Source organism: Rhinolophus sinicus, linkage group LG05, assembly GCF_036562045.2.
Source record: "Rhinolophus sinicus isolate RSC01 linkage group LG05, ASM3656204v1, whole genome shotgun sequence".
NCBI lineage: Eukaryota > Metazoa > Chordata > Mammalia > Chiroptera > Rhinolophidae > Rhinolophus > Rhinolophus sinicus.
Window position 1 is genome coordinate 45,485,033 of NC_133755.1, and position 10,871 is coordinate 45,495,903.

Below are 10,871 nucleotides of genomic sequence, written 5' to 3' on the forward strand. Positions count from 1 at the left end.
CATGTAAACCTTTGAATAAAACATATTAAATGGGAAGGAAAAAAAGAAACTGATCTACTGTTTTTCATCTGGGTAGATCATTTAGCAAAATCTATCTTCCAAGACCTCTTTATATCCCTTTTTGATGCTAATCATCTGTTTGACTGCTCCCTCCTTTTTTTTTTTCACTTTTACTAGTTTCCAGTAGTAACGCAATTCATCATGAAATATCACTGTTGCATTTCATAAGAATCAGAATCTCAGTTTTAGACACAAGCAAATGCTTGTAATCAAAGCACAGAGCAAAGTTTGTCTATCCTTCACTATACAACTGAAAAATAAAATGTTTTTAAGTTCTAGAATTCATTAATTTGCTAATGACTTTTCCCTGTAAGGGGTAGTTTGACACTGCTCAGCTGTAGTTATAACAAAAATCTCATTTAGGCTTTCTCCCTGCTCTCCATATTCAAAATGAATCATTCTATATATTGATTGAGAAGGAATCAAGCATTTTTGGAATAAAAGGCAATTTTCCCTGCTGCAGTGTTGTGGGCAGGTTCAGTACTTTCCTATTCTTTACATTCCCCAAATGTAAAAAACTCATCTCCCGCAATCCAAATATCTTCAACTCCACTTACAAAATAAATCAAAGGGTTATTCTTCACCCCCACAAAACCGCTTATCAAAAGACTCAACCCAAGATTATTTTTATTCAGCAGCACCTACTCTCAAACCCATTTAAATTGAGAAGCTACTTACACAGCTTTTCAGGAACCAGAAGAATTTTCTAAGAGCGAAGAAGGAATGATGAAAGAACCCAACCCTTTAATTTTGCAGTGAGGAAACTGAGGCTTAGAAGTCGATATGGACTCTCAAAGCTACCTAAGGACAACAGCTAGGACTTAGCAAGGCCCCAAGGCTTCTCACCTCTTCACCACTTCCACTGTGCCAAAGCCACCATTATATCTTGCTTGGACTGGTGCTTGCGCCTCCTAAGCCCTGCTTCTGCGCAGCCCCCTACACCCTCCCGTCCTCACAATGGCTACTCCATATAGTAACCAGAGGGATGCATCTACAACAGAAGGCAAACTATGTCATTCCTTGGCTCAGAAACGTCCAGTGTCCTTCCATCTCTCCTAAATAAAAGTCAATCCTCACGTGGTCTATTCCATTTCTAATTACTTGTATCTTCAGTTGCTGCACCCTCGCTGCACACAACATGAACTTCACCCTGGGGACTTTGCCCTTGGACTTCCTTCCCTCTGCCAGCAACTTCTTCCAGATTTCCAAATGACTCCCTCCCTCCATTGAGGGGTCTTCTCAAACATCACTTTTCTATAGGTGGCCTCCCTTGACCACCCTATACCCCACCTCCTATCTCTCTCTCTCTCACACTTTACTTATTATTTTTTCTAACACTTTTGCCAGCTGACATATATGTGTTTATTGACTACACTTCCCTCCTATAATGTAAGCACAACAAAATCCATACTGGATCCCTACTATCTGGTATATGGCAGGCATTCAGTATTTTTGTAGAATAAGTGCTTGCTATGGGCCAGGTACCATTCTAAGGAAGGTACAGGAACCAATCTACTTAATCTTCCCAATAACACGAGACAGACATTATTGTCATCACCATTGCCCTCCTGTTTCACAGATGAAGAAACTGAGGCACAGAGAAGTTTAGTCATTTGTCCAAGATCAGCCAGTCAATGGTAGAGCCAGGATTTGAACTGAGGGCACAGGCTCTTTACTCACCATGATGTATCATGTCACTCTTAGTTAGCTTAGCTAATGACAACTTCAATGGGTTTCCCCTGTACCAGACTCAGAAATTGAAGTATACCAAAGTGCACTTTCAAAATATCAACAGTTTCCTATAGATGCCTAATACTTTAAAATAATCAGTAATGTGTGATTTTGACCTAAGATTGGTAAACAAAATGTGAGAAAATGTGAGCCACAATTGTGCAGCACTTCAGTGTCTAACTCAGAGACACACAAATGACTGTGGCTTACAGGGAGTGTGCAGGTAATTCTCCCTACTCAACTGAGATTAACACAATTAGCTCTGGTCCATAAAGGGAAAGCTAAGACACAAAAGCTGCAGTGACTTCCAGCAACAGTGGCTGGAAGGGAGCCTCTGCGGGCCCCTCTAGAATTGCAGTAGGTCACACGTGCTCTCTGCTTATTAGTGTAAAACACCCTGGTGATTCACATAATGGAATTTTTAAGCCAAGATGTCACCTAATAGAGGGTATGTTGATACAGCTTTATCTGAGAAGCTGCATAATCATCTTAATGTGGAAAATGCCATAAAGCAATTTGTGCCTTGGAATAAAGAGAGGTGCACTCCCCTGGGAATTACTCCACAAAGGATATCTGGAGATTTTCAGTGACAAACTTACAAGACAACTGGGCAGATGTCTTGTAGAAAAACAGGGTCCAATGGAGACTCTTTGAGGACAGTGGCTATGCCCAGTTCAATTTGGTAAGACTTAGCCGGACCCCTGCCTGCAAGAGCCTCCGGGGACCCCCAGGCTTGCCCATGGTTCCACAGGGGAGAGACGCCTGGTCTGTATCTAATCTCCTGGGATATAAAAGTTCCTGCCGGGAATCCTCTCTGCCTCTGGCTTTTGGGCCAAATATTGACTTATGCAAGCCCAGAGACCTTTCATTATCTTTCTACCCCAGACAGCAGAAAGACTGTTTCCTCCCATTTTTTTGGAATTCTCTGAAAGAAATCTCGAGTTCTGGAATACCACCTCCACCCCCAGTCTTCCTTTGACTTGGGACTGTACCATCCTACCTGTCCCAGGCCTTAGCCCGAGAAGGAAGGGGGTTGGCTGGAAGGGAGGGACAGGGATGTCACAAGCACCTGTCACCTGGCATGCCCCCTCACTTCCCTATTCCCCAGCCCCACCCACCCTCACTCCGAGGAGGTCCTGCAAGGCCCTCGCCCTCACGCACGCCCCGACCCGGCCGGGCCCGTTCCTCCCGCCCCAGTCTCCTTCCACCGTCCAATGGCCGAGGGGCAGGGCAAGCTGAGCAAGCCGCGGCAGCCCCGCCGGGTCTCCGCCCTGTTCCCGGTTCCCGAGCCGGGCCCCGGCGGCCTTTAAATGCCGCCCAGGGCCGGCTCAGTGCGGCCCTTGCCACCTTTCTTCTTCGGGTGGCAACAACCGCACCCTGAGGCAGAAAGCAGCACGGACTCCGCAGCCGCGGTCCGGGCAGCTGCAGCCACCTCCGACCTCACGGCCAGCGCCGCCTCCCTCTCCCCTCCCCCTCCTCCTGGGCCTGCCAGCCCGGTTGGCGCCGGGGCCCCAGGCGTGCGCGCGCGCGTGCCCGCGCGTGTGTGCGCGCCCGAGCCATTCTCGGACCCGCGCTCCCGACCCGCGCAGGACCGCCCCGGGATCACCGCCCGCGCGCCGCGTCCCACGTCCCCCGCGGACGGGCGGCCAGCAGGGCACCCCCCCGTGCTGTGCAAGAAGATGGCGGGATCGGTGGCCGACAGTGATGCCGTAGTGGTGAGTGTGGCGGGGTGCACGGGAGGCGCCCCCTTCCCGCCGTCCCGCACGCCGTGCCGCCTGCTCCAGCTGAGCTGCGGTGGAGAGGAGCTGAGGCCCAGCCCTGCGCCCCCGCGTGGGAAGGCGCCGGGTACCTGTTAGCAGGAGCCGCTGTGCACGGCCGGCTGGGGGGTGGGAGGGAGGCGGGAAGGGTGCCCCGGGGTGGGGGGGCCGCTGGCCCGAGGGACGGTGTTTGGGGCGGACGGCGGGGTGGGGGTGACCGAGAGCCCACTCCGTGCTGTGCGGCCCCCGGCCCGGTGTGTGCACGTTGCACGTGTGAGGGTGCGTGTGTTGGGGCGCGCGCCTCGCGTCCACCCTAGACGTCCCGGGGATTCCCCCTTGGAAATGGGTCCGCGCCGGCGGCTCCCGAGAGAAGTTGAGCGCGGCCGCTCCACTTCAGCCACGTCCCGGAGGACAGGCCTGGGTGACAGCGGGTCCAGAAGCGTTTACGGTCGGAGAGGGGCCTGCCCTCCTATGTCGCGGGGCTCTGGCTCCCCGGTGTGTCTCGACCTTGATTTTGATCTAGATCTGACGAGTCTAGGGATCTTCAGAGGCTTAGCTCCCGGGTACAAAGGACGGGTTTTGTTCCAGAGGTTTTTGGACTGGGAGGCGGCAGCATCTGCAGACACTGCCTGTATTCTGCTGGATTTCGCCAGATTTGTGTAGATTCTTACCGGCTCCCTCCCTTACCCTCCACCGCACCCCCAAAATAAGAGCCTTTGGAAAACCAATCTGTGTGCTTCTATTTTTAGAAACTAGATGATGGACATTTAAACAACTCCTTGGGCTCTCCAGTTCAAGACGACTTGTACTTCCCACGACTGGTAACTGATTTTGTCTGTGTCTCTGCCTGCACCCTCTTCCTTTCTAATTGCATTTTCTAGTGGGTCAGGTCCTCAGAATCTGAGGGTTTGGCTCTTCCCTTACAGGCTGTAAACTTCCTGTTTCTCCTCTCATCCTTTGCAGATAGTTCCATTTTGTGGGCATATTAAAGGTGGCATGAGACCAGGCAAGAAGGTGTTAGTGATGGGCATCGTTCACCTCAACCCTGAGAGGTAAAGCAGAGGCAGAGTCCTCCTCACCCCAAAACCTGTCAGGCAGTGGCAAGCGCCTGCTCACTCCTGTTTACTGGGCCTGCTCACTCCTCTTCCTCTCCCTGTGGCCAGTGTTGCTAGTTGAAAGTGCCAAGAAAGTACCATGTTCCCATGAAAAGAATGTGTATGAATCCCAGCCATCATTTCTCCAGACAGCTATTTATATCAGAGATTATAAATATAGGCCCACATCATTTTCTCTTTGACCCTTCAGGAGGCCAAAGGATTTTTTTTTCTTTTTAATGGTTTTTAAACATGGTGCTTGGAACAAGAACTATCAGTATAAATGAGAACTAAACTTTACAGGATATTATTTCCCCCGGTCAATTTCTGTGGTTGTTTTTGAGAATTCTGAAATGGATTAAGACACAGATGTTTGGGTGGTTTGGAGTATCTGAAATCCCTAATGTTAGTCATTTTCAACTCCACCAGAATATCTCTGGGGTGACAAAACTAACTAGTTTGATTGTAATTCTACTTCTCCATACATAGTTTCACCTCCTGTGTAAAGAGCCGTATCCCATTAAAAGGAGACAAACCCTGAGAAGAAGGAGGAAATGCGGGAGCCTGGGTCTTTATTAAGTGTTGTTATATCCAACCCTGAATAAATGAGACAATTCTTTTATCAGCTTTGCCATCAGCTTGACCTGTGGTGAGTCAGAAGATCCTCCAGCCGATGTGGCAATTGAACTCAAAGCTGTGTTCTCAGAGCGGCAGCTCCTCAGAAATTCATGCGTGTCTGGTCAAAAGGGTGAAGAACAATCAGCAATCCCTTACTTTCCATTCATCCCAGAACAGCCGTTCAGGGTGAGTACCTCGAGTGTTTCAGCTCTAACCCTGGCAGGGTGATGATGTTCTACTCCTCTAGTGTGCCAAGAACACTTGAAGCAGCCAGAATTTTTGCATGTCCAGGAAATTTGTCACTCGGTGGTAAAAAAAACAAAAAAAGATCAAAAGCGCTGTGTTTGCTGATATGAATTAATACTTGCCATGGTAGCTCTTGGCTCTATTTAGCAGATATATTTAGTAAATAAATCCATATTTACATGTCCAGATTGTTAAGAATATTTTTCTATGCAGTACTCAACATAGTACTAGGTATATAATAGATACCTGTCCCAGAATATCTGATTGATTTATAAATATGAATTTTCCTCATATTTTGCTCAACCTTTAGGTAGAACTAACCCTTATTAGGTATGACCTTTTAAAGAATGTAGTGATTATCGTTTTTTCATTTTCTCTTGTTCCCTTTGCTAATGAGTGCTGGCCATGTCATTATTTCCCTCTCTGGGGTAAGTCTACTGTGTGACTGATTCCTTCCCTTGGGCCTGAATGAGTATAGATTTGCTCCCCACTGTCTATAGGGCAGGAAGCATAGCCCAAACTTCCCATCCAATTAAGCAGCATTAGCAGCACTTTCCTCTATGAAGGGCAATGCCAAATACTAGATGCAAGTCAGTAATGTGTTAGGAAAAGATATACTAAAATGTCAGACCTGGTAATAAAGTTGTCTACATTACAACTTGTTCACAAAAATCACAATAATGGCAACTCAGCTCCGCCTTGCATACACACCTAATAAAACAGAACTACCCTTTACCTGTTGCTCTTCATCTAGATATTTACAAGTGCCTTATGAAGAGTAATTATTTTTCTTCCCATCTTACATTCTGGGGGGAAAAGAATCCATGACTTTTCACATCAGTGATGGAATTAAGAAAAGCATCCCTACCCATTACCCCAGCCCTCCTTCTTTAGGATTCTAATGGCCCCTTAGGCTCCTCTTGACAGTGACAGTTTCTTAATTATGAATCTTAATGCATAGCTCGTGAATGTGAGTAATCAGAGCTTCTGACTGCCAAGAGGAATATAATGCTCCCCAACAACAAAATTGAAATGAAGCCAACCCTTCTTGGTGATAATTTTAGTAATAATATGAAATGAAATGTAACTAATATCACACATGGAATCTCTCCTTATGTGGTGAATACCAATGCTTTTAATGAATACATAGCACAGAACCAGTGATTAATCTCTATGGTGAATTACTAAGGAAAAGAAGAAGAAAAAGCTTTTACCATAAGATATTTCTGTTTAGCCTAAGAAAGCCTTGTTAATTACACATCCTTGGTCCAATGGTAATTACTATGTAACCTTCTCTCTGCTTTAATGTTTAACAGGTTTTAGTGTCTAGACTATTATTACATGCTACTCATGGGTACCAGTTCTGTTTTGTGAGGGGCTGCTCTGACGGTGGCATAGAATTGTTCAGGGGATGAAAGGGGAGGCATTAAATGCCATATAAACAAATCTAGGCTACTTGACATCACTTTCTGGAGTGCAAGGTGAAGGGAGAAATGTTAAAGCATAAGCAATTTTAAATCTTTAAAGAATATTGAATAGTGTAGAACAGTGATTCACAAAGTGTGTTCCTTGTTCCAGCAACAGCAGCATAACCTTGGAACTTGGTGGAAATGCAGATTCCTAGACCTGACCCTAGACCTACTAAATTGAAACATTTGGGGGCGGAGCACAGTGATTATGTTCTAACAAGCCTTCTGTATGATTCCAATGCACTCCAACATGTGACAACCAATGAAGATATTGCCTTTCTTTCTCTAAAATGAAGTTTGTTTGTTTTCCCCCACAAGGTTCGTTGAAATTGTGAACTAAGATTATTACTTTGATTTCTCCCAGGTGGAAATTCTTTGTGAACACCCACGTTTCAGAGTGTTTGTGGATGGACATCAACTTTTTGATTTTTACCACCGCATTCAAACATTATCTGCAATTGACACCATAAAGATAAATGGGGACCTCCAGATCACTAAGCTTGGCTGATGTTGTTTAAACCACCTTTATTTCATATAGGACCAGGTGCCACAACTATCTGACTGTGAGTCTGGAAGAAGTGTCTTAACAAGATCTGGAGACTTAAAAAGAAAACAAAAGGCAGGCTTCACTGTCTCTTCTCTCTGTGTAGTTTAAACCCAAAATGACAACTTCAACTGTGGTTTGCCCTTAGGAAGCTGTCGGAACAGACACCGAGCCATTATTCCTAGAACAAAGTAATACATTTATGCTGGATTTTATTCAGACTAAACGGAAATGGATTTGTGATGATTTGTGATTTGGTAGCAAGCTCTTCATCTTTTCAAAGCAAGGTGATCTTTAGAAACAAAAGTGCTAAAAACAGCAGCAACAAGAGACAGTACGCCGACATCAACTCATTTCTGCACTGAAGTGGAATTGCGGAGCACAACCAACATTTTAGTCAGGGTATTTACATAGAATGTAGGTTGTTCAAGGTTTGTTTGATTGTTTTTTGTTTTGGGGGAATTTTTTGCACAGCATAATGTTAATTCAAATTTTTAAAGCTTTCTCATATTTATTTATACTCAACATATGTATTAGACAATGATTAATGTCTCAAGAACAGCAAGTTATGAACTTTGAATGTACAAATGTCTTAGTCCCGAGGGGGAAAAGTACATATTACAATTATGAAACAGAGGAATTTTTACCTTAAAGAATTGAATTATATCCTCCAGGCCCTTAATCTTAGGGTCTCTTGATATAAATTACTGTAAGTGCTTTTGGGAAGGCTTTGCAACATTTCGATAAAAAACTGCTTATCAAGTTATTGAGAGTTACGTAAAATTCTATTTACATTGTTTTTTCTCCTTGCTGTGAATTAGCACAGTATTGGCTTCCGTAAGACTGACTAGCTACTTTTCCCTAGATTTACATAAAAGCTCATTAAGTTGCTATTTAATTGACAACATATGAGGTGATTGCATAGACAATTTTTAAATGACTATTATACAAACTGTTAAGAGTATAATATGAAAATGATTCTGGAGTGTCGTGTAAAGCAGAAGCAAATAGCCCCAAATAACTTACTTGCAAATAATTTACATCAATGTAAGCTATTAGCTCATGTATCACTTTAATTATGTGACCCTCACCAGTATCCGTAAGCAACGCCTTTGCAGCTTCAGAGTAGAGGATGCTTCCTACTTTGTGGGCTCTGCTGAGAAACTAGGATAAGATGGGCTGCAGATTAGGAAATGATCCGTTAGTTTATCTGAAAGGTTAACGCCCAGAACTCCAGGTCTTTGAGTCCAGCCAATAGTGCGAATGCTTCCAATTAAGCTGTCGGCGTTTCCCTGCACTAAATGTGACCACAGGGCCCAGGATGGTCAGAGTTCTGGGTGCTGGACTCCCCAGATTGCACTGGCCCTAGAGAGAAGGACTCTTGGCATTGCTTTGGTCAGGAAGTGTGGGTTGGAGGGGAAGGGGTGCTGAGGTAGGGGTGTATTTATCTATAATTTAGGTTTTGTTTGTACAGCATACTGTGTCTTGTTATGACATGTCCTTGTCCTGCTTTGCTTTTGAGTTTTTTTATACAACATGCAGAGGCACTGAAGTGACCACGTCATATTCACGTGTCAAGAATGTAGATAGTGTTTCAGTACCAAAGTTTAAGAAGAGGCAAACTAAAATTGTGAATTTTTTATAGGTGATATATTTGGATTCTTCTCAACTTTGAAACTGTTTAGCACAGTTCCATTGTGTTATATAAGAAGATACTTTACCCAACAAGACTGGCTGAGCATTGAAAAGCTTTACGGACCAGCTGACTTAATCAGCCATATTCCGTGAAGAGGGCTCTTCTGTGGCTCCAGGTATTTTCAAGCCTGTGATTAACTTCTCGTGACTTGTAAAGCCACTAGATTTTGAGGAGGAATGTTTGTAGAAAGACAGAGGGCACCCTGAAATATACTGTTTATAGGGGTTTTGATTCTACTTGTGGTGGAAGACTCCCAGTGGAGGTTTCCTTTGGGTGGCCATCCATTCCCATGCACTGCATAATTCAGCAGAAACTAGAGGAGGTGGGAGTGTAACTGATTGGAATTGACACTGTACTCTACCTATCAGCAGACTGGTTAGCAGCCAAGCCCTTAGGCAGCTTAGTGTAAAGACACACTGTTAACCCTTCCTTTCTCTGCAAGGCCAGTGGGAACCTCTTGGTTAAGCCTATTGGACTTCAACTAAATGACATGCTGGTCTGATTCAGATATAGCTAAATCAGCAGGGACCTAATCTAGCTGTACTGATCATTAGCTGTAAACTGGAAACAATGTTCATATCCTCTCATTGGCTTGTGAGGTCTAAGGTGGGAATTCAGGATGGAAAGTGCAATTGAAAGCTTCACAGGAAAGCATTTGGGTATGTAAGGAGTGATTTCTAACCAGAGCCCTCATTTTGCAATGTGACCAAAACCAAGGAGTGTAACTAACAATCAGGTTCTGGTGGAATAAAAAGCAGCTTTAGACAATCCGTCCATTTCTGCATCAAAATTGGAGTGAGTGTGTATATCTCCTTAAAAGTTAACAGAAGTGACTTCTACTTCCTGGGCTATCCCAGAATTGTCTTAAAATTATTATTTTTTTAAATTTGAAACCCCATCTCAAATCTCGCCAACCCCCGTTCAAAACCCCCTAACAGATCACTCTTAGAATTGATGGTGATTTGTTAAAATGGCAAATCCTTTCATTTGTCTTGAAAAGAAAATATCCAAAAGAGGGAGGAAGCTCTTGCCTTGAGACAAACAGCTTTGGCATTTTCTGGCATTAATGTAGAAATAATGTTCCTCTGATGGGATATTTTCAAAGAAACACTTTCTTATTGACTGCGTGGTGTAAAATGTGCTAAATGTGTTCTTACATTATTATGTCACTGCTGAAAGTTATTTGCACTATAATAAAGGAATTTTCTACAAAATGGTTTCCAGTTGATAGCATGCTAAATTTGGCACCAGGTACAATGTCCTTAGCATAGACCTTATGGTACAGCAGTGTTCCCTGACTTTCACACTCATACTTGAAGACCACGTGTTCCTATGTGATAAACTGATCAAAGGAAGGAAATTGTCTCAGGGCCCTCAGAGACCTAATGAGTTTATGTTATGTATGCAATGGGTTATTTTCAAATATGATTCACAGACAGTAAATTCACTGGTGTTGGGCAATACAGTTCTGAATTTTTACACATGCATAGGTTCATGTAACTACCAACTCAATCAGGGTACAGAACTGTTCCATCACCCCAAAGAATTCACTTGTGCTACATACATCCTTGTAATTAAACTTGTCCCCTACTCCTAACCCTAATCAGGTAGCCAAAGATCCATTCCCCATTCCCTGTCGTTTTTCTGGATGTCACA

General features: G+C 44.2%; 1 protein-coding gene across 1 annotated transcript; it reads left to right on the forward strand.

Moving 5' to 3' along the window:
• Positions 1 to 3,013: 3,013 nt before the first annotated feature.
• Positions 3,014 to 10,429, forward strand: LGALSL (galectin like). Its single transcript, XM_074332060.1, has 5 exons — positions 3,014 to 3,506; positions 4,298 to 4,369; positions 4,512 to 4,600; positions 5,269 to 5,446; positions 7,340 to 10,429. The coding sequence occupies exons 1-5, from the start codon at positions 3,102 to 3,104 to the stop codon at positions 7,481 to 7,483; spliced, it is 888 nt and encodes a 295-aa protein (XP_074188161.1). The 5' UTR covers positions 3,014 to 3,101; the 3' UTR covers positions 7,484 to 10,429.
• Positions 10,430 to 10,871: the final 442 nt, after the last annotated feature.

Bases quoted from the DNA above. Each gene is read 5' to 3' on its own strand.
- LGALSL (XM_074332060.1), top strand. From the start codon at position 3,102: ATGCCGCCCAGGGCCGGCTCAGTGCGGCCCTTGCCACCTTTCTTCTTC. The intron at 3,507-4,297 runs GTGAGTGTGGCG...TTCTATTTTTAG, and splicing joins CCGACAGTGATGCCGTAGTG to AAACTAGATGATGGACATTT. The intron at 5,447-7,339 runs GTGAGTACCTCG...GATTTCTCCCAG, and splicing joins TCCCAGAACAGCCGTTCAGG to GTGGAAATTCTTTGTGAACA.